A 24,286-nucleotide genomic window follows, 5' to 3' on the forward strand; every position below is an offset into this window, starting at 1 on the left:
CTGAGCCCAGGTCTCCCGTTTGGCAGCAAAGCAGGGGGAGCCGAGGCAGAGGCTGGTACCAGCTGCACAGTTCCCCACTCCAAGTGCCGCTCGCATCCCCCGGCCCGATGCCCAGCAGCCAGCTGGCCAGAGGAAGGGCTTGTGAGAGGCCATGGCTCTTGTCTCATCCTGATAGGAAAAAACTGCGATCATATATATATATGTGCGCGCGCGTGTGTGTATATGCGCCTCTTTAACGCGAACCAAAAACCTTCCAGCTGTTTCACCCACCCTTTTCCTCAGCCAAGGGCAGCCGCTCTCAGCCGGCGGAGCGGAGCCCGGGCGAGCCGGCGGCGGAGACAACTCGCAAATACTTTACCCGCGGCATTACTCTACTCCCCTGAGCTTTGCCCACCCCGCTCCCCGACTGTAACGGCTGCCATGGCGACAAGGCACGAATGCTAAAATAAATACAAAGCAACCCGAAGGCAAAGCGAAACCCTCCTCGCTCCCCTTCGCTCGCCCTCCCCCCCCCCCCGAGCATCCCTCCCCGCCGCGGCAGGGCGGGATGCTCGGCGGCCGCCGCGCACTCACGATGAGGGGGATGGTCCTCTCTTCCCGGCGGAGCTCCAGCCGGCCGGCCGCCCTCTGCCCGCCCCGGGCGCCGCCGCTACCCCCGCCGCTGCCGGCGGACCTGCCGGCGGCCGCCGAGCGGGGCTTGTTGTCCTGCCATAAGTAGTAGAAAGTGCCCAGGATCCAGGCGACGGTCAGGATGGCGATGGCATTGGCCCTGATCCTCCTCATGCCGAGCGCCCCGGGGGAGCCTGGGAGCGCTGCCTCGACGGGCAGAGGCGGCTGCGGGAGGAAGGAGGGGAGAAGGCAGAGGCGGCGGCGGCGGCTGTCCCCGCACCGCACCGGCCCCGGCCCCGCACCGCCCAGCCGCCGCCGCCGGGTCCTAACGCCTCGCCCCCCCTCCTCCCCCCCGCCTCCGCCGCAGGGGGCGGAGGGCTCCGCGCTGCCGCCTCTTCCTCCTCCTCCTCCGCGGCAGGGGGAGCAGCCGGCCGGGGCTGGCCTCGCATGCCTGGGTGCCGCTGGGGATGCGCCCGGCGAGGCAGCTGGAGCGGGCGGGGGGGGTGGCAGCCCCGGGGAAGCGGGTGCTCCGATGTGGCGACATCCCATGGCGGCGGCGGGTGACACGGGCTCAGCCCGACAAGGCAGCTGCTGGGACGTGGGTACCACAGCAGCCTGCCCTCCTGCACCACTAGCCCAGCTCCCTGCCCTTGGTGGCCGCCCCGCTGTACTCTTTGCCATAAGGCAGGTGGCCGATGAGTACACCGTGGCACCCCGTGGCACATGGGATCTAAGCACCCACTCATACAATGGTTCGGGTTGGAAGGGACCTTAAAGATCCTGCCATGGGCAGGGACACCTCCCACTAGACTAGGTTGTTCAAAGCCCCATCCAGCCTGGCCTTGAACACTTCCAGGGATGGGGCATCCACAGCTTCTCTGGGCAGCCTGTTCCAGTGCCTCACCACCCTCACAGTGAAAAATTTCCTCCTGGTATCTAATCTAAACCTGCCCTCTTCCAGTTTGAAGCCATTACCCCTCCACTCCATGGAGACGGGCACATCCCTGGAGGCATCTCGCACTGAAGCCATGGGGGTTCACAGAAGCAGGTCTCCTGGGTGACAGTGGAGCTGCCCAAGCACCCGCTTCCATTGCTGCTGCACAGAACCACCCACCTGGCAGTTGCACATGGTCACACAGGGGCCAGGTACCTGGTGAGCACCACAGCCATGAGGCCTTCCAAGCCCTGTGGGAGGGGAAGTGTGGCAGCAGAGGGGGACACCACGATACAATTCTGCCTCACAGGGCATCGCCAAAGATGCAGCCGTAAAAATCTCACCAAATCCAGCCCTGCAGGCAGCTTAGGAGACAGACCATCCAGCTTGTGAAACCAAGCTACATTTAGGCACAGTGCAGCTGCTGTGTGACTGGGGCTTAAGGGTTTGAGAGAGCAGGAGGAGGTACCAAGAAAACTCTAACAGCAAAGAAGTGTGCTTAGAGAATGTGGGTGCCTCCAAGGCACCTGACGAGGGGATTAGAGGATTTGAATTACAGTACAGAAAATGGCAGCGGGGCCTCTAAATGACTTTTTGCCTGCCTTCCTCATGGCCAAATCCCTCTAAATGTAATTACAACCTGCCCTGCTAAATTGCCATTTCAGGTTTACCAGTGCACCACTCATTTCCTGAAGCACAGCACAGTATGAAATTCATCCATCAGATTTGTACTGTGCTAGCACTCACGGCAGAAAGCTATTGCCAGGACCACCACCTCCCAGGGCTGCAGCTCCAGGGCTCCACACCAACTGCCCTGCAAAGCACGCTGTGCTCCTCATGCAGAAAGGCGTTACAAAGCATCTTCCATCCTAACCAGTAACCCATCATCAGGCCGGCTGCAAGGAGTGTCTCAAACTTCCCAAAGCAAAAACAAAGTCCTCCAAGGGATCGACAAAAATGTAATTAATCCAAGCTGCCCAGTCCATGCCTGTCCCAGTGGTACAAGTACCCTGTGGAAGCTGGGCTCCCACTGCTTTCGGTCTCTTTCACAGTCCTGCAAACAAAAGCGGGGCTGCTCTCCTTTGTGGTTTTGGATCCAGCAGCAGCTGCCTGGGTCGCAGAGGGACATGAAGAGAGGCAGAGGAGCTGTATCCAGGATTCAGAAAAGGGAAAGACATGGAAGACAGACATGTTCATGTCCCAGTGTACGGGGCTGGCTCTGCTGTCACAATCTCCTTTTTCACCACTGTGCAGATCATACCAGACTTCGCTTGTTTCCTTCTTAGTCTTTTCTCACTATCAGGTGAGATTCACTACAGAAAAGCAAGTCACTCAAACACTGATGGAGAAATGTGTGTGAACCAGAAGAAAACCCTCTGTCCCAACACTTGAACTGAACACACCACCTTCTCCTGCCTTTCCAAGCACGTTGCTTCCTCCTTCTACCACAGCTGTTTATTTTCTTCCTCCATTGCCCCCCCTGCTAGTGCAGACTATAAGCTGTCTCCATTGCCTCCCCACACCACATTTCACAGCTTCTAATCATCCTGATGGTGATCCCCACCCCACAAGCATCTCAGCCTCCACCAAGCCTCTAATAGTTGAGAAGTCCCCTGTAAGGTCAGCCCAGCATTTCTCCCTTTCTGCTGAGATGAAACCCAGCTTCCTGACTCTTCAGATTCTCCAGGGAAAACGTCATTTTAAGCACCCTTCCCTTTCCAGAGCAGACACCACCTTTTGGGCAAAGGCCCCTCATGCTTTATTCTCTATGCAGGACAAGGGCTGGAGGAGACCTGTATTTTCACAGCATTACTACTTCACTTCTGCAAGTGCAGTCTAACATTTGCCATCTGCTAATAAATCCCAGCAACTTGTCCATATAACAGCACAGGCTCACACTCTGAGGGCTGGCCCCAAGCTTCCCCCTGCCTGGAGCAGCCATCAACCCCCTTGCTAAGCAGTTGCAAAGCACTGCCAGGTGAGCTCGGGAGCAGAGTAATCTGTTTCAGAACTGCAGACACAGAATCATAGAATGATTTGGGTTGGATGGGACCTTGAAGACCATATAGTTCCAACCCCCCTGCCACGGGGGGACACACCTCCCACTAGACCAGTTTGCTCAAAGCCCAATCCAGCCTGACCTTGAACACCTCCAGGAACGGGGCATCCACAACTTCCCTGGGCAACCTGTTCTGGTGTCTCACCACCCTCACAGTGAACAATTTCTTCCTTATATCTAATCTAAATTTACCCTCCTTTAGTTTAAAACTGTTACCCTTCATCCGATCACCAAAATCCCTGATAAGGAGTCAAAAGGCACTTAACCTCCGTGCGTGCATGCAGGGAGCCAGGCAGGACAGCACGGCCAGTGGCAGGGTTCAGGATGCAGCTGCCAGCACCCAGCTGGCCCTCATCTCTGGAAGCACCTTACATACAAGCCTTGAAAGCTGACTGCATACCAGTGTGTGCTCCTGGACAGGAGGCTCTTGAGCTCTCAGCAGCGCTTTCTCGCGCCTGCAAACATGCTGCCGAGCCCTCTTTGCTATTCTGCCCCCATCACATCCTGTTGTTCGCAGAGCACTGCCAGCGGTGCAGAAAACCGCACAGAAAAAAACAAAAACTTGGAGTCTACTTGTACTACCTGGGTAATGTGACCTGCTGACAACTTACACAAGTGACAGGAACCCTCTTGTGCAGAATGACTACTTTCCTTCATTAAATCAATTCATTAATTACAAGAAAAACACAACCCAGCTAAATTAACCCTTTCATTTGAAGACCCCAAATCCCTTTCACTGGATGGCCTGTAGGTAAGCGTCAGAACAAGCAGAGAGCTCTGGAGGCAAACTTCAGCAGAGCCCCAAACAGAAGTCAGATTTGACATAGGAAGGACAAGCTGAAGTTCAAGGGGTCTTTCTCCTAGGAAGAAGTCAGTGTTACTCCTCTCTCGCTCCAGGAGTCAGCCCTGAAGCACACAGGTTGTTCCTGCAGAAATGCAGCCAGAGGACAGGGTAGTGAAGCTCTGCTCTAGCCCACGACCCCAGCAAAAGCCCCGAGTTCCCCACCCTCAGAGCTGTTGGCAATGCAGCTCACACTTTACCGCAGGTACCCAATTCAGCACAGATAAGCCAGATTTGCAGAGACCCATTATTTACATTACTTAAGCTTTGAGACCCGTTTAGGGCCTAAAGCTGGCTGACCTGAGGGAGACAGGACCTTCAGCCCAGCTCCAGCAGAAAAGACATGTACTTTTCCAGTACCAGGCTTCCACATGCTTTGAAAGTGTCTCTACAGTGACATTTCATCTTCAGGGCCCAGATACCTCACTGCAGGATGACTAGCTCCCAGGTCCAAGCTATTTGTACCCAAGGTCCTGTGTTCCACAGCCAGAATTTGCAATGATTTCACCTCTGACTGCAGAACTTTGCTCCAGAATCTCATCTTTCCTTTAAAAGACGGTACATTTCTAGCCTTAAGTATCTACAGGGATCTCTGACAATATAAATTGTTCGAGCATAGCTATACTGCAAGCTGCAATGTTGCATACAGATATGAGAGCCAGTCCCATCAGAGAGAACAAAAGTACCAGAAGCAGTCTGGCACAGAGATCTCTACTCAACGCAGCCTGCAATGTAGATATACAAAGAATATTAACAGTGATAATACTTCACTGCTGATCTTTGCAAAAACATTAGCTAATTCAATAAATGCCCTAAGAGAAGTGACCTGAGAAGCATAATAAACTAAACAAATCAAGATTATGGGGTCTTACCATCACACTTGTTCTTTTTCAGGTTCATCTACAGCTGTTACTTCCACACTAAAGATATTAAGTCTTTTCTTATTTTGTGAAAAACTTTGTATGGTTTTGGACAGTGGAATAATACAAGGGACCCCTTGACAATCTGGGTGGCTGATTCTTTAACATAAGCATAGGCTAAGTATTTGGTAAGTAATCTAGATACAGAAATGGGAGGAAAGAATATGACCAGCTACATGGAAGAAGTTTATGTAGGGGGTTAAGACTTTCTTTATAATCAACAAGGCCTTAATCTGCATCACCTCCCATGGAAAGAGATCTCCTAGAACCATGAATATTAAAAAGTGCATTTGAGAAGCCAGTTTTGTGTCTTTGGCTGACAGCCTTAGTAAAAACATCCAGGAGGGTGGATCTGTTGCCCCAAATTGCCCAGATAGAATTAAGATCTTTGTTGCAGGGGAAGAAAAGACAAGCATAGTCCAGATTCGTCTTCAAAAAATTAGTGAAGTGTGACTGCTTTATAGTTATAGTGAGACAAAGTGCATGGTTTTGCAGTCATCTGACATAAAATGTAGCTGAGCTTTCAACTATGAAACATCTGGAGAACACCAAAAGGTTTTTCTTAGCACTACTCTGATCTGAAAAATCAGGTCCTCTCTATTTGTAGCCTCCAGGCATTGAAGTGCCATCTGAAACACGAACATAAGGTCTGTCTAGACTCTGGAAACAGTTTGAACAAAGTCATACAGAGTTTAGAGAACATTTAAAGAAAAATCAGCATTAGGATTCAGGGGCTGGAGTAGGTTTATTAGGTTGCATGGCAAAGTTTTGGTAGCGGGGGGGCTATAGAGGTGGCTTCTGCGAGAAGCTTCTCCCATGTCTGACAGTGCCTATGCCAGCTGGCGCCAAGAGGCGCCCACCAGTGGCCAAGGCCAAGCCCACCAGCGACAGTGGTAGCACCTCTGTGAGAATGTGTTTAAGAAGGAGGAAGAAAAACAACTTGTGGAACCGCAACCAGGAGGGAGGAGTGAGAGAAGCCTGCAGACACCCAGGTCAGTGAAGAAGGAGGGGCAGGAGGTGCTCCAGGTGCTGGAGCAGAGATTCCCCTGCAGCCCGTAGTGAAGACCATGGTGAGGCAGGCTGTCCTCCTGCAGCCCATGGAGGTTAATGGTGGAGCAGATGTCCACCTGCAGCCCACAGATGACCTCATGCTGGAGCAGGTGGATGTCCAAAGGAGGCTGTGACCCTACAGGAAGCCCATGCTGGAGCAGGCTCCTGGCAGGACCTGTGGCCTTGTGGAGAGAGAAGCCCACACTGGAGCAGGTTTGCTGGCAGGACTTGTGACTTTCCCCTGAGGAGGAAGGAGTGGAAGAAACCTGTGATGAACTGACCACAAACCCCATTCTCCATCCCCCTGCGCCCCTCAGGGGGAGGAAGTAGAGAAAAAACTGGAGTGAAGTTGAGCCGGGGAAGAAGGGAGAGGTGGGGGGAAGGTGTTTTTAAGATTTGGAGTTTATTTCTTATTACTCTACTCAGATTGGATTGGTAATAAGTTAAATTAATTTTCCCCAAGTCGAGTTTGTTTTGCTCATGATGGTAATTGGCGAGCGATCTCTCTGTCCTTATCCCAACCCACAAGCCTTTCATGATATTCTCTCCCACCTCTCCAGCTGAGGGGAGTGATAGAGCAGCTTTGGTGGGAACCTAGTGTCCAGCCAGGGCCAACCCACCACAGCAGGTTTCTCCAGAGAGAAATGAGAGTGACATGTTATCCTGCTGGGACAAGAGGACTTGGTCAGGGAAAGGCAGCTCTGCTTGCCCACAGCTGGCTGGGAGCTGAGCTCCACCTTGCATGAAAGTCCTGTGCACCCAGCTGGGCTCCTGCCTGCTTGCTGCACGTGCTACAGACTGAAGATCTGGAAAGTCCTGTATTTTAAAGCCACAAGGGAAAAGGACAAATATATGCCTTAACTCCCTATAGCCCTCCAGCTACAATAGTTCTTTCTTTTAATTCTCACTCCAAAGCACATCCATACACATTGCTGAGACAGCTCTGGTACTTTTCTTAGCTAAGCCTGTGTCACAGCTTCTGGCAAAGTTATGCAAGGGAAAAGAAGCCTCAGTTCTTCTCACAAGAGACCGCTCCTCAGAGAGCTCCTTCTGCACTGGTGCCTGGGAGAAGGTGAGACACCTCAAGATGGTTTTCTCTGAACTTGCTGCCACCAAGTGGATCTTTCCTCCTCCTGCTGCCTATCCCTGGGCTGGACACTTACCCTCCCTGATGCTTTTCCCAAGCAAGGTCAATGATCTGCTTCCAGGTCAGGAACTGGCAGGTAAATGTGGGTGAAAGCAGTTTGCCTACTGAAGGGAGAGAACTCAGAGCTTGTCCCTGATTTCAGTTTAGGAAAACTCCAGGAAAAGGAGGGAGAAGAAGAAATGTTTGTGCTAGTGGGCAGAAAGAGATGAAGTCCTTCCCCCATAATGGATGAAAGGCCCCTCTGATGACCATAGCAAATCACTGTGCTCTTCATCCAGATCTAAATCATACCCCTGCAAATCTCTGAGACGTGTTTACCTCCACCTTAATGCCAAGATGGCAAAGTGTGTGCCACCGCGTGTTTGTTGAAAAGAAAAATGTTATCTGCATTACTCATCTACATTGGCCAAATTCCTAAACTGCCTGAAATACTCTCCTTGTCTGAAAAAGCTTTCTCATGCTGGTCAGAGGGCATGGGGACGCATGTGAGTTTCTGAAAATTCATGTTTCTGTGCCTCAGGTCATATATCACCCTCCACATCACTGGCCTCGGTCACCACTGGGAAACTACAAGGTGCACCAGAAGTCCAACACCTAGTGTTGATCATGCCCTGCCTAGAGGTGGGTACTGCTCAGGCAGCCCCCAGCTCTTCATCACCTACACCATGGCCACAGGTACTGCAGAAAGCCCAGACAGACAAACCACTCCCCTGGGAGCAGCTCCATCCTTAATTTATCAATCGGAATAGGTACAGAGGGCAGATGCCAAATATTTCTGCATTTAACAGAATAAGCTGCCTAGGGTGGCATATATGTTGATCAGGACAGAAATACCTTCTGGCTCATTGTTTCTGGCCAGCATGCAAACAGTAAGATGGTGGAGGGGAGTGACTCAAGGTAAATAGCATATAGTTAACTGGGAACTAGCATTTTAGTTGCTTTCAATTGTACAGTTAAACATTGTCTTCAGTGCTATTTAAGGTCATTATAACCTTAATGTTATTTTCCTGAGTATGTTTCTTAATGAAAATGAGAGCACAGAGAAGAATTCCCAATAAGCTGTAATTCGCAGTTCCACATTGCACTTGTGCTCTTCAAGTACAAAGAGAAAATCATCTGCTGAAAGGCAAACAGCAGCAAGATGAATCTCCTTTGACAGCATGGAGGAACCAGAAAAGTCTTCAGATATGGATAGCTGGGATTCAGGACACCCCTCCTCCCACCAGGAGAGGGTCCCATTAACCCTCTCTGAGCCAGGAAACCCCCCATCTGCCACCGCAAGACAAGGTGCAGCCTTAGCGAGGGGTGGAATTATGGCACAATCAGGCAGGAGATATCAACAGCAACAAAAATTGCTCTAAATTCATGCACCCATTGAGCAATCTTTTAAAAGCGTAGAAACAGAATAAATATTTAAGTAGTAATAATTACATATTAATACAACTTATTAACTAGAAGATCCACTTATAATGAACCCGATTCACTTTATGAGCCTGATACAAATTTTCGCTCTCCCTCCTACCACTTTTCTTATCTCCTTTTCTCACCCCAAATCATTTGCTTCTCTTACTTGCTGCCTCTTTTCTAGGACATGGATTTATTTCCCACCTTTATGGTAAAGCACGTAGCACTTTTTCTGGTGCTGAGAATTAATTAACAATAAAATCTTTTTATTACGATCTGATGACAATTTGCTCTCCTTTATTGGCAGCCCATCACAGCACCAACTGTGACCTGAACTGCAATTTAATCCTCATAGAAATTCAAAGCTTTTACAGCTCAATGTAGCTACCAGGTTAGTGCTCATAACAGTCCTCTTGGCTGCAAAGCAGAAGCAGCTTAAAATGCTCATCTGGCAAAATGATGAAACTCCTGTCTTCCACTATGGAAGAATTCCATGTGAAAACACAAAAATCTGGGAAATAACCTGTGAAAAATATCCTACCCAGTTTCTTGCACATCCCATAAAAGGGACTTGCAGCCTGCACAGCAGATTGGGTTGGAGTCGAATGCAATGAAAAATGCTTAACTTTCCAAAAAGTTACAGCAATGTATTTATTTTTGAAGCTCTATCACTGAAAATAGCCTAGACAATTAATGGAAAACTTTCCAAAACATTCCAGCCCTGGCATTAAGCGTGAGAAACTCCAGGCTGAGAGGAACTCAGAAATAGAAGCCGCAGATCTGTCAACTCCAGAGGCACTGCCGTGCCCCTGCAGCAAGGCTGATCCCGTAGTCTCTGCCTGCTGGGACTGAGATCTATCTCCAGGTGGCAACTGGAGAGCATAGAAAAAGCCAGGGAACATGTTGGAATCCAGAGAACAGCAGGCATCCCTGTAACATCAAGAGCAAGATCCAGGCAGATAAACACGATGCTAAAGACTTATCAGTTTCTACCTTTTCCATCTGCATTATACTGGAACATCTTTACTCTGAGGGAGTGGGAGAAGGGGACTTCAAGGATGGCAAGATAATTTATTGAAATGATAGTCCTGGTGGAACTACAACCAATAAAAACTGCTGACCTGCAGCAGGCCAGCAAGTGGTTACATCAGTCTGGAAGACACCAGGGCACTCCATGGGGCAATGCACAGACACCTCCATCAATACGGCACCATTTCTGATTTAAGAATGAAATACACAGTCTGAGTCTGGCAGCATCTCTTTCCATTGCGATTGCTTTAAACAATGATCCAGGTATTGCTAAGCCTCCACAAACACGCTGCTAACTTATTTTGAAGCTCTTGCAGAACCGGAGCTGCTGTCCTCTCATGACTTTATAAAGTCATCCAGCATGGGAGCCCCTTGCACTGGGACCATGCAAGGCCAGGTGTTTTGGATGAGAAACCCTCAGCAGTGACAGCTCTGCCTGGCAAGACTTGGCAATTAAACCCCTGCACAACTCCAGCCCCCTAGCCTCTGCCAGCAGTGGGACAGGTCAGCATTCCCTGTTTCTCTCCCATGTTGGGGTTAAGCACCGAGGCAGCACAGGAGGATGAGAAAGCCAGGCTGACCTGTGCCATGTCACAACTCAGAACTAATGAAGCACAGAAAGTGCAATGACAGGACGGCGACAGAAGCACTGGTAGGAGCACATCCCTGAAGGCAGCTGGGATCTCAGTGGAGGTACACGTAACCTCCATAGACTGATGCTGCGAGGTCCTGGGACCACTTGGCTCCAGCTGAAGGTGATGAGGGTTCAAGTGCATTTGCTTTAGGGAACCGAGTTCACATCATCCCTGATTGGTATCTCTGCAGTTGCAGGCCCTTTCCAGCCCTGAGTCCTGTAGCAGGCACATGGGCATTCCAATTTACTGATCAGGTCACACAGAACAAAAGGAGATTTGGAGGTGCAAGCCTGAGGGCAGGGTTTTCCTCCAAAGCTCCCCAGTGCTGGTGCCCGAGCTGACAGCCTCACCATGAACATAGCTGACACCAGGGGCTATCTATTACAAAACATCCCAAAGGACTGCTAGAAAATGTAGCATTTGACACAGATAGCAGGAACATAAGTTGTTATGCTTTACTGAGTGAAACCAATGGCTCATTTTGCCCTATCACCCTGACCCTGGCAGTGGTCAGAAGAGATGCTGTCTAGAGACAGCTCATAAACCTGGCCCCTTCCTGCAGTCAGTTCCTCTCATAATCCCCTAGGATACCTGCCCCTCTTGTGCAGGATGTTGGAGGATGCAGAGTCCTGCTATTCCCCATAGGATCTGTTTATGGCAACAGAGCCTATAAATTAAATAATTGCCGCCTTAACCTTTTAACAGTGTCTGTTTCCACCACCTCCTGTGACATGAAGGTCCAATACTTCACTCTCAGTGTGCAACAACACTTTGCCTTTTACCTGTTGGAAAAGAACCTCCTACAGGCTCCACCAAGTGTCCCCTGGTGCCAGAGCAGTGGGACTTCGTGCATGGCAGTCCTCCGTCCACCCTATCCACTACCTCCAGGATTTGGCCCCTCAGCTAGGCTCCCCCTTCCCCAAATGGAGGAGTCCCAGACTTTTTGTCTCTCCTTGAAAGGCAATGTGCTTCATCATTAGGAAGCCATTTTTAAAACATGCACTGTATAGTAAAGAAATGTACTAGAGATTACATTTATAATGGCAATACAGAAGGTCAGATTCATATTCTTTAAATACTCGCATTTTAGGACAAACAGTTTTTCCCCCCCAAAGGTGAATACTTCAGAAGTGCTGAACAAAATTACCTCCATCACTTTTGCACAGAAAAGGGATGGGAATTATGAAGTAAGAGACTTCACTGTTTAAAGAATGACCCCTCATTTTTGCTCATAATTGTCTCCAATACCTGAATGCAAGACTTGGCAATGAAGAGCTGTCACTATGAGAGCACAGCTGCCAGAAAGAAGAGTGAGAAATGGTAGAAATTGGTTAAGTCACTGTGAGTAGAAGCAGTACTCTTTCATTTGAACGCTTGCACATCTGCAGAGATGCTCAGGACACCACTGCAGCATTTTCAGAGGCATAGTTACATCCTTGCCGCATATACCTGCGTGCACGTGTGTTTCACATGCTTAGATTAGTTTCAAGTCTAACTTGAGTTTGCAGCAGGCACTACTTTCTCTGATGCAGGCTGAAGACAAGGAAAATATCTCCCACAGGAGCTAAAAGCCATCGCAAGCCTGACCATTTCTGTTTAAAGGTCACAGCAAGATCAAAGAAAAGCACTATCTCTAGCAAATATATAACTACTTATGCATGTAATTCCTCTACAGATGTGTCCACTGCAACATTTCTCTCTCTGCAGAGAGAAGATGAAAAAGCCTAAATGCAACAGTTATAATTGTATTGCTTAATGACATACTGAAGAACACTTACAGGTGATTTTAGCACAGTAAAACTTACATAGATGAAAATAACCATATCGATAGGCCCAAGTTTTAAAGCCCCATGTACAGCTAGGTGTAATCTCAGCCTGCAGGCAGTCACATCACTATGTGTCAGTATGATACGGACCTTTCACACTCCACAGCCTGGCTCTTTCCTGCTCTAAGCAGCCATCTCAGCCAGGCGGGCTCTGTCTGAGCCCCAGCACAGGGCGACGTCAGGCCCCACCATCACAACACCTCAAACCCACACTGAGCTCTCACACACCACATTTCTGCCCCAGCCATGCAGCAGCAGCCCCTGTACCCATGTGTCCAGGGATGGGGACACCCACCACCCTCCAAGGCAGCTCTTCCCTACCCGGCTCCTGGAGGAGCAGCTGAAGGCAGCAGACACAGAGCGAGAAGGGAAGCAGGCACCAGGTTCCCTTTATCATCCAGGGAGGAGCTCGCTGGGAGGACAGCTGTGTCTCCTAGGGCAGTTTGGTCCCTGCCAAGCTCTGAAGGACGGGGCTGCTCTGACGGGTTCCCAGCCCCCAAGGACTTCTGCAAGATAATCCAGGATAAAAATAGATTTTAAATATATTTTTTTTCTATTTTATTTTATCTCTTCTGCTCTCCAAACATCACATCTTCATTTGTCTCTGATGGCTGTCGTGCAATCAGCCTCGTTGTGTTTGAGATTTGCTCTGCCCAAAGATGGGTGCCTGCTCCAACCTCAGTGATGGCAGCTGCACCCTCCAAGATCTGGCCCACCCAAGGCCACTCTTGCCACCACCCTGAAAGTCAGCTTTGAAGCCTAACTTAAAAACCTCGGTTGCTACATCTAGGCTTCACAGCATCTCCTAAGGCATTTATTTATTTTCCAGTGTTAGCAGCAAGACCAAGATCCAGATTTAAGATGGCTTGTTATTCAAGAGCAAAGATCCAGTGTCATTAGACTCTTCTCTGAGCAGTGGTGCCAAGGAGAAGAGCCTCTTTTCATACCTCTCAGCAGGGGCAGAGTGTGCTGCAGCTAATTATTGTCAAAGAATGGCCTGAGGTTAAACCCTTCTGGTATTTGCAAGGGAAAACCTGCTTCTCATTCTTAAAGCATATAAATAACGATGTTTGTTGAAAAGGAAAAATAGGAAGAGATAGAGAAAAAGGAAAACATGGACCTTTCCCAGGAACGGGAAAGGAGGCTTGTTCTGTTTCTGAGAAACTACCCTTGTAAATTGTCATTTTGAGGCCCTTTGCAACAAAACCATCTGTAAATCAGAAAGCCAGCTGCTGTCCTCTCATTTGCTAGCTCTTCTTTTTTCTTACAGAGGAGCTAATACACTAAAGCTGGGCCTGCCAGGTATAAATTTATCAGGACATTCTGAGGGTTTGGATTTGGGACTGAAGAGGGTATGATTTCACTCAGTATAGAGGCAAGGGTCAGATGTGGAGGTAGAACTGAGATTTCTAAGACTCAAAGCTTTCCTCCATGTGAGGGATGCAGAGAGATGGTTAAAACTGAGGCCTCAGCACCCACGAGTCCCTCCAGTTTGGGAATGTACCTGCACTTTTCCCATGGACACTAACTCCCTAGAAGGGAGAAGCCCAGTCAGCTGTACCTAGGGTGGGTTACATGTTTCATCCATAGGCAGACGTTATTTTAGTCCAGTCACTACATCCCATGCACAAGTCTATTGAGAACCCTGTCAGGCACAGTGCTTTACATATCCAAAGGGATGGAAAATGCTTGCACAATGACGAATGGGAGGAGGACTGTGCATTACTGCAATACAACACACGAGCCAGCTTGAAATACTGGGTGTCATCCCTGGCTGGCTCAGACTCCTCAGTCTCTCTTCCTGCTGAGAGAGACCAGCCCTCAAATAGGCAAACATTGTCCTTTAAAGATATAAACAAATAAAAAGAATTTATTTGAGAGGATGCTGACAGCCATGGACAGATGAAGGCTCTCATTAACACAGGCAGGCCCTTGACAGTGGCCGAGGGGGTGCCTGTCACCACCACCGGGTGTTCTCCCAGCAGGGGAAGCCCACATCCCCAGAGTGGAGCAGGATGAGATCATGGCACGGGGCAGAAGATCGCTTTGAAGGACAGGAGCAGCAGTTCTCAGCCTGGCCTGGGCCAAGGTCCCTTCTCAGCAGCTCCCAGCCAGATCCTCTGCCAGAAGCATCACAAAATGTTTTTTTGTCTGCTCCAGTGGTGCTTCAGCAGATGCACTCTGCATGGTGCACCAAGAACTGTCCTGGCCTGAGCTGCTTGTCTCTGAGGACGTGTCATTGCAAAGAGCCCACCAAGAGTTAAAATGGAGCTGGAGGGACAGCATGGGTAGGTTGGTGATGGCTGCTGGATGCCCCTTATCCATGGCCAGGGACCTGCTCCAGCATGGCCATGTAAGCTTCTGTGTGGCTGGCTTTGTTCCTTCAGACCTGGGCTGAACGCCATTTTCCCCACAGCAGTTCAAAGGATAATTTAAGTGAGTTCAAGCCTCTTGCTTTGAGCTATGTCTTAAATTGATTCGAAAGCTTCAAACAAAACCAGCTTAAAGGCTGCCCCGTGACTGAAATGAGTACAGATTTGTGTGGCCATGATCTCACCACTGCCCTCACAGCCTTAGCATTCACCTGAGCCTGCTCACTGTGTGACCAGCTCACACAGTGATGAAGCGCAAAATGACACAATGGCTATGGAACAAATTGATCTTGTGCATCTCCCTGCAAAGCAGAGGTGAGATGCTGTCAGAGGCACATGTGGTTTCTTCAGCAGGCTGTATGTGCACCAGAGGCAGGAGAGTAGTGAGGAGGGAGCGAACCATGGCAAGGGAAGATGGACCGAGTTAAAAACAAACAGATGGAGAAGTATGGAGTTTTGCAGAACAAGCCAGAGGACAACTACCACACTCAAGAAAGGCAAAACTCCAGTCCTTAATGGGCAAGGAGAAGTAAATGCTCCACTTCTTCCTATATCCATCCTCATGCCTTCTCCTCCTTCAGGTTCTGCATCAAAAAAAAAAAAAGAGCTAAGAATAAGCAATGTGAGAATGTAATCAACAGTGAAGGAAAAAAAAGCATTTTCTGCTTGCTAGCAGAAAACTAGCCCTGTCATTAAACAACACAGGTTGACAGCCTTTTGTGATGTGAGGAAGTGGGAAATAAAAGGTCTGAGCCAGTAAAGCTGAGAATGACAAATGGGAATCACAATGAAAAATGTCCATTGGATCTGGAACTCCTGGAGTCTCAGAGGGAGCCGCAAAGAGACATCACTCACCTGACGCGTGGAAACAAACCTTACAACTCACAGAGAGTTATAAAGCAGGTATGTTTATTGCGGCGCCGGGTGCAAGGGGGATCGCTCCTCCAAACTTGCACACCGGTTTGTAAAACAAGCGTCTATTTATGATGAAAAGCATAGATATTCATTAATGTGGGCTGGGTTATTATAATTGATTCTAAGAAAAGGCATTACTATTCTAATTATTTCTAGGAACTCATTATCATAAGTCTCCTCCCCTTGCCGCATGCATACTGTCGCCTGGTGGTCGTGGGCTGGGGTCTTCTGGAGGAAGGCTCGCAGTCTTCTTCACCGTGTACTTTTACCTTTGGCTTAGAATGCTGGGCTGGCTGGACCCCAAACCGCGAAACTGGTCCCGACCAGATGGACACTTTACCCAGACAGTTAGGTTCCTCCTTAGCATGCAGGCTGTTCCCGCTATCTTATACACAAGGCCATTTCTTTATCTTGGAATGCTGGGCTCCGAGCTGTTCTTTGCCAGGCTGTACTAAATCCACACTAACAACCTTTAACCATTCATTCTCTGAATCACACCAGAGGACCAATTTTGGGGAATGCCAGGAATTCCTCGGCCAGTTGTCCCATGCATCGCAAGGAAGAGCCAGGAGGCTGTTCCTCTCATGGGCATGCTCAGCCACTGCCCTGGCTGCTCTGGGACAAGCCTGCTGGAAAGAGAATTACCAAGACAAGCGAAATTAGGTGTATGGCAAGGACGAAGAGGGAGAAGGTGGATTGCTCATACCACAGGGGACGCAGGATAAAACTAAGGGCTAGTGAATCTGGGATACCGTGGGAGAGGGATAAGGATGACAAAAGATCTGGCTATCATCTGGGGTGAGACTAGCACCTTATCCATCTAAATCTGAAGTTGTTTTAAATCATCTGCAACAGAAATGATTTGTGATGACATCAGACCATTAGGTCATTGCCCATTCATCATGAACTGGGGCTCACCCAAATTTCCATGTGTAATTAGGCCACTGGCCACTACTGTATAAATAACAAAAATTGCAGTTCATTTTTGGCTCAGATGCATTTCTTTCACGAATAAAACATTGAAACGAGCAACCTGGCACTGCCTTCCATGAACTGAACTGAGGCTGACTCTGCACACTCATCCAGGTGCCCATTTTTTGCCCCCAGACTGAGCAGAAGTCAATAAACGAGCTACAGCCAGCACATCAAGATTTAGACAGCTTTTCCAGGTACTTGTGATTTTGTGCCTCTGCTGATTTTGTAATTTCTTGACCTCAGCCCATGTGCCATGCTTTGCTGCGGATTTATTGAAGTCAGGAGTTCACAGCTTCAAGTGAGATTCAGAAGAGAGTTTATGGATGCCAGGAAGGTCAGAAATGAAAAGGTGGGACACATACACCTTAAGGAAAGCACTTTCCTCCCCTCTCTGAAGAGCAAATAGCTACAGCTCTGAAAATCCTGTTTAGCAGCCTGGTCTCCCTAAAATGCCCCAGTCTCACTCTGGTTTTGTGTTAGGGTTTTTTTTCCCAAAACCTATTTTGCTGCATTCGGAAACCATTTTTCCCAGCACTGTTCCACCATTTCCAGCTACGCTGCATTTGGGGTGCAACGCCCTACCACCACCTCACCTGCTGCAGCATGGGCTCAGCTACCGGGACACCATCTGCCCTTTCTAGAGATTTGAGGTTTCAAAAATGACAAGGACAGACTTCCCCCTGGGAGCTGCCTGAAGGAGCAATGACGCATTTCCTACATCCATCGTGTGTGTTTTGGGTCTCCTTGATGTGAAATTAATAGGGAGCAGGAGCAAAAGGTGAAATCGTGAGGTCCGTAATGACTGAAGTGAGAAATGGAGAAGCTACATTCCTTACTCCTTTGCTCCCAAGGCAGGCTGGCCCCCTGGTGCTGTTCAAATCTCCCACCTCTGTTCAAAGACACTCCAGTGTCTAGTTCCTCAGCAGGCTGCTTTGTACAGGTCTGCTGGGTGGCAGCAGGGGTCCAGGCTGCCAGCAGTGCATAAACGCACCTAGCCAGGAGCCTGAGGTGGGGACACAGATTTAATGCTTTTTATTCTCTGCTGTTGAAAAAAAAATTGCAATTTAGTCACTACATGTTTTCATTGTTAAAAGAAAGAGGAGCTTGTTGATACACAAGTAATACTGCTTCAATATACTGACAGCTTTAAACCAGTGCAGCTCCCTTAGGATGGACACAGCTGCTGGCTGCGAGGTGTTTATAGCACTGCATTGCCAGGGGAATGAGCTACAACCACATAACATGCCTTTGCACCCCCCTTGACAGCATTAGATCAAATTTTGGTTAGATAAACAAAAAGACTATCCAAAAATCCACCCCCAATCAAGATAATAATCAACACCATGTAAGTGAGGTCTAAATTTTTGGCTATCACAACAGAGACAGATGCATCCAGAGGGTCCTCTTCAGACAGTCTGCAGTAGCTTTGAAATAGGTCACTTGATGCATCTCAGTGGGCATTAACAGGCATATCTAGTAAGGACCATTGACGTTTAAGTACTTCACTGCTGAAGACAGAGCCATGGTGTTCCTCAAGCCTGAACAGATGAAGTCAGCTCATCTGTCTCCTTGCCACTATTTACCTTACAAGGCTTTTGTTTGCACAGTGCAGCTGTTGATGGGCAGACATAGTTTGAGCCAAGGCAACAAGGACCACAAAAGCAATGTGAATTCCTTCTTTCTCTTCTCCATGTCAAATCTGTAGAGCAGCAAGGCTAGGGGAGTTTCTACTCCTCTGCCACAGACTGTAATTGGGAAGTCAGGTTATGTGTCTCTGACACTGTTCCCCAACATCTTTTTATGTCACTATCACCACAATCCACTGACAAACATAGGAAGAAGGGTGGAAAAGCCATTTTTTGCCTTATCAAACCAGCACACATCTTTGGGATTAAAATCTGCAAAACAGCTTGTGCAACTTGCCACCAAACTTGCCTGAACACCAGCACTTCATTCCACAGATGCCCACATTTACCATTGCTCCTTACATCTCCCATCCTTGAAAAAAAAACAACGAAAAAAAACAAAGAGCCAGCTAGAGAACAGACTACTACAAAGATCAATCCCTGTGAAGACTTTGAAGCTCTTCCTTGTAAAATGCCCCATTAACTAACCATCAGCCCCTCTGCACAGGAGCAATCTGAAGCAGTGTTGCATCAATTGGGGTCTTTCTCCCCCCCCTTCAAACCTTAAATGCAGTTTGGGAATTTGTGTTGGTAGAAACACATGCAGCCACGTGTTTTTCAGCCAGCCAACTCATTGGGAGTCTACTCACTGCTGGGTATTTAGAGAGGGGAAGGTGAAATTAAACCTGCAGACCACACAGCTCATCCCCAGCAAGGCACACACCACCCCATGTCCTGGTGACAGAAGACTTGCTAGAAAAATTCTGCCTAGCTTTCCTCACACTACCACATGAAATACAAATCAGATTTCACCCTGAAAATATGAAGTGTCAAAACCAAAGTATCTAGGGAGAACCAAGATCTCACTACTGACTACTAAATTATCTCGAACTAACTAGACTTTAGCTTCAGTCCAGCACAGCAACTCCTGCATCCCCATCCTTGCCCTCATGGATCATTTGGGCTATCTTTTTTGCAGTGTGCCGAACACACAGCACCCCATGGTTTTTGGAATCCCCTTCAAGTTGACTGTGCTTTTCAGGCTTCATCTTTGTTCAGGATATAAGTACAGGCCTGTAAGAATAGAAGTGAGAAGATCATGCAGTTTTTACTGGTGTGTATTTCCCACCTTGATTCCAGCAGAATTTGTTTCCTTGTCCAGCAGTTCCTTTTAACTTCCCAGGAAAAAAACCCCAAACAACTACCAAAAAAAAAACAACAAAAAATTCCCCCAACAAATTCACAGCAATTTATAGAAAAACAAGATTAGTGAGGTTACTGCCTTCATTGTCTCCCCTAAGTGAAGTTCTGAGATTTAAAAAACGAGTACTTATTTAGCAAGAGAAAGTTTGTTTAGGTCTGAAGGTCTGATTTTGTCTTTCTTCTCAAGGGAGCAGGGATTTTTGGAAAGCTACTAAGTTGCATTTTTAAAAAAAAAACAATAAAACCTCATTTAGCTCGTGTGTCCTTTTTTGAAGCATTTGACTGGAAGAGTGAAGCGCGGTGCTAACACATAGTGTGAGGAGCAAAAGGGAGGGAACACGTGCCAAGGTCACCTCCTCAGCGGTAGCACTGGCAAGCTTCACAGCAGCGATATAAAACCTCCCTCTGATACAAGATACTACTCACAGCTACTTTTTAAGAGCTATAAAAATCCAGAGCAGGCACACATTAATTAAAGAGTTCAGAGAGAAGCGCTGTGTATCAGTCTTGGCAGTGGGTGACTGAAGGGCATGTAGCACGTATGGGAGTAAAATGTCCATGGACAACGTTAGCTAAAATATTTCTGTTTTTATCACCTCCAGGTTTGTGAGCGGGCAGCACAGATGGTTTGCAGCTGCGGAGCCAGTCAGCACACTTGTGAGGAAGCGATGTGACCTGTGTCATGAAGCAAGGCATACCATAAGGAAGATTTTCTTTGTGACTAGCCCAAATCTCCTTCGTTGACATTTAAGTCCATAACCTCCTGTCCTAGCTAGACTAGGAAGCAAACCATGAAAACCCCCCTCCTCTTCACCACAATATTTTTCTATTTATCTCCTTGTCTCTCAGTTCTTTGTTTCCCCTAAGGTAGATAAACTCAGTTCTGGGCTTTGCTCACAAGCCACATTTCCATGCCGGTGTCCCCTGCAGAGCAGTGGACTCACCTGCCACAGTGGCAGGTCCCAAGCAAAAGAAGCAGTGAGGAGGACAAGGATCCACCTGAGCTTCCCTCATCTCTTTTCCCTCCATGTTTACAGCAAGGCAGGTTGAGGTGGTTGAGGTTATTACTCAAGTGCAAACCTGCTAGCTATAGCAATTTCTCTTCCTTGTCCCCTACTGAAGCCCATCATGAGAAATGAGCTTTTTCGGTAAAACCATTGATGAGCCACAGCTGGTGGTAAAAGACATCCAACTAAAGGACACCAGCTGGCAGGAAGTCTTTCTGTTTTTAACTGGTGATTATTCCAATTGAGTGAAATGAACATAACCCACCTTTTTTAGCTCTTACATCTATCTACCTGTACTTACACCACCTCCTTTGTCCGAAGCTGCAGCAGGGCTTCTACACCGTCAATAGCAAGAACACCCTCTAATATTTCACTACACGCTGGAAACCCTGAAAGCAGTGGAGGAGAACTGGGGGGCATGGAGCTAATGGGGCCAGAGCTCAGCGGCATTAAGAGTCCTAATGCCCATTTTACAACACAGAGAAAAATACCAACAACATACTTCGGTATTTTGGCGGGGTGGGAGGGGGCGTGTGTCTAATACTCAGCACCATCTAGTGGTTGTCACCTATGGCTATCGTGCATGTGCACTGGAAGGCCTGTTGAATTTTAAGCTTTCTCCCCCATAACTAATTTGTTAAGAGATGGGCAGTCTAGTCTGGTATTTTCCAGGGCTCTGTAAAGATTTCTTAATTCTAGAGCTTGGACTGACTCTTTTCCTATTGCCGGAAAAGTATCTGTAAAACGGAGCCGGTCTTTAAGACATCAGCACAGGGCTTTGAGATGTCCAGCTGAACAACATCTAGTATTGCTACCCATATATCACAGGAGAACCAGAGGGGGAAAGAATAGGGTGTAATGCTTTTAAAATATATGGAAAGCATTATCTGAATAGTAAAAAACTGACAAAACTATATATACATACTTATAGCTCAGATTTGGGCTCTCTGTAGCCCTTGCTAGACAAGCAGGGATAATGATTTTTTTATTCACAGTGCATTTAAAGGAGGTCCCACTCTGATTTTCACAACTTGCCACCAGCAGCCAGTCTCTTTGCTTTTATTTATGGCTAAAAGTCCTGGACAGAGTCAGGGCACAGAGGAAAAAGGGGAGAGCAACTGGCAGATCTCAGCTGACACAAAGTACTGTTTGGCATTTTTCGAAGGACAATCAATTGGAAAGGACTTGCTGTTAATCAATGTGAAACAGATACATGTCCGTTCCCCACAGAGCACACTACAATGTGAAACAGCTTCCTTAGAGAAGCTTTTTGTGAAGGGGGTTTGGACAGACAGTTTTTCTCTTAAGCCTGCATTTCTGACAGCTGCCTAGTACCTTTTCCCAGACTTGCCATATTTGTGTTGAGATATATGTATGTCTTCTCTCTTTGGCTCCTTAACCACTGCACAATCTTTCAATTTTTTAAGCAAAGAAAGATAGAAGCCATATTTTATATCAGCTATAGCTGAAGCTGGATTTTTTCCTGTGCAAGGAAATGGTTTCTTGTTATCTGAAGATGACATCTCTATTTTACAATAAAAGCCTCCATCCTCTTTTTTTTTGTCAGTTCTCTTTACTCCCCCATCTCACAAACTGAACTTATCCAATAGCTTGCAAAGAAAAATAATAAAAGAAAGATGGTTTTGCTCTGTTTCCTGGCGACCAACACCACTGAGACCCCAGGTGGTATCACGCTGGCTAATTCAAGACAGAAACAAGCACCATGATAGTTAAGTGGGAAGATGCAGTACTAACCTTGGTGCAGAAAATTCTTGCCACAGCTGTCTGCTGTTCATGATGGAATTCACAGTGGTAGAGGAATCTGTTTTGAATATGGGAAATGATGTTCCATGCATGTTTATTTGGCTTTTTGGTGTTTTTCTTTCCTTAGTAAGTTTAACCATGTTGGCTCTCTTGCATTACCCTCTCTATCTGTAAAAACATTAAACAAAACTCCCTTGACATGGGGCTAATACATGCTGTGGCTCTCTTAATAACCCACAGAGAAAGCTGACTATGTCTTTTTTGCACTTAACCTCAAAGTGCCTCTCCCTTTCTTCAGAACAGCGTACTCCTGAGAGTGGGGAAAAGTCCTTATGCCAATGCACAGCACTACATAAAATGAGAGAAAAGGCTTTAAAATGCCTGTTATTCCCAAAGAATATCAAGGGAATGGCATTCCCACAGTGTCAGACTGTGGGAATGAAGAAGGCAGTATAGGTCTGGACTACTATGGAGGCCTGGAGGAAGGAGGAGATCAAGGAGCAGCGATGGGAACTGACCTACTGGTTCAGACTGGAGGTGCCTCTAAATCAGAACAGAACACTGTAGATGGGCGAGGGCTCCTGGTGACTCCTTATTACAGAAGCTCCCTCTGCACGTGCAGAAGGCCCGGTTCTTCAAAGGCAATTAGGCACAAGGCCAGGGCAATGAGGTACTTCTCAAGAATAACCACATTGCCTTCACTAAAAAAAAAACCACCAAAAAATGTTACAGATAGTGCAGAGTAAAGATACTCCACAGGGAACCAGAGGAATAGAAATGCAAGGGGAAGACAGCTCCCCATCCCTGCCATTAGTGAACACCAAATAGAGAAAAACGCAAGAAGCTCACGGGCATATGTTGTCTTCAGTCCTGTCAGTCATAGATGTGACAGCTGGGACCTTTAAAGACTGTCAAAGGAGGGAAACCAAGGCACTGCAAATGCCAAGTCTGCCAGCAGCATAATTAACATGTCACATAAGGTCTGCTCAGAAATGCAGTACTTACAGCACCTCCAACTGCTGCTCAAAAATGCTGCTTGGCTGGTAATTCCTGCACCTTGCAACAACGTCTAAGTTGCTGCAAAGCCAAGAAAAAGGCAAACTGTAGTGTTTGGGAAGGCAGAAATCATTTGTACCCCATGAGGGAAGTCAAACTAACCTACCACAGGGCTGGTTGGTACTCGCATTGCAGAGGAGTGTCACGGGAAACTCGTAGCCAGTTGTACTCTTAGAAAAGCACATCCATTTCACATGGGCAAAACACCTGAAACAAAAAGGATGGAAGCAAGTTCTGCAGGGAATTCATAAACCAAGACGGGTTTGGGGACATTAGCAGCTGGAGCATGCTCCCCATTCACCTGCAAGAACCAGTCTGAGACAGGTGCCATCAAGTGCCAGATAAAAGGGAAAATTTCTCTCCCCCATCTCAGGCAGCGTACCTTGGGCACACTTACAAACATAAAGTGACAGAATGAAAAATCCCACATGAAAGCCAGCTCAACCCAGAGGCATGGCAATTCTTGCCCTCCACAGGCAAAATGGATGCACCTGGTTTAGTGCAGGAAGGTCCTAGTATCAGTAAGATACTTAGGGTAACCTAGATAAAAACTTGAATGCTCGGGTTGAACAAAATCTATTTACCGAATCACAAAATCACAGAATGATATGGGGTTGGAAGGGACCTCTGGAGATCATCTAGTCCAACCCCCCTGCCAAAGCAGGTCCTCCTAGAGCAGGTTACACAGGAACTTGTCCAGGTGGGTTTTGAACGTATCCAGACACGAAGACTCCACCACCTCTCTGTGCAGCCTGTTCCAGTGCTCTGCCACCCCCAAAGTGAAGAAGTTCCTCCTCATGTTTAGATGGAACTTCTTCAGTACAAGTTTGTGCCCATTACTTCTTGTCCTGTCACTGGGCACCACTGAAAAAAAACTGTCCTTGTCCTCTTGACACCCACCCTTTAAGTATTTAT

The 24,286-nt window shown here is 47.7% G+C and overlaps 1 protein-coding gene across 1 annotated transcript in view; it reads right to left on the bottom strand.

The window, feature by feature from the left end:
• The window catches only part of GALNT16 (polypeptide N-acetylgalactosaminyltransferase 16), a 72,366-nt gene extending 71,583 nt beyond the window's left edge, over nt 1-783 (bottom strand). Inside the window, exon 1 of the mRNA XM_074148510.1 lies at nt 570-783. Coding sequence (XP_074004611.1) covers nt 570-783 — 214 coding nt within the window. The remainder of the gene's footprint in view (nt 1-569) is intronic.
• Between the last annotated feature and the right edge of the window lie 23,503 nt (nt 784-24,286).

This window comes from Numenius arquata, chromosome 6 (genome assembly GCF_964106895.1).
Source record: "Numenius arquata chromosome 6, bNumArq3.hap1.1, whole genome shotgun sequence".
NCBI lineage: Eukaryota > Metazoa > Chordata > Aves > Charadriiformes > Scolopacidae > Numenius > Numenius arquata.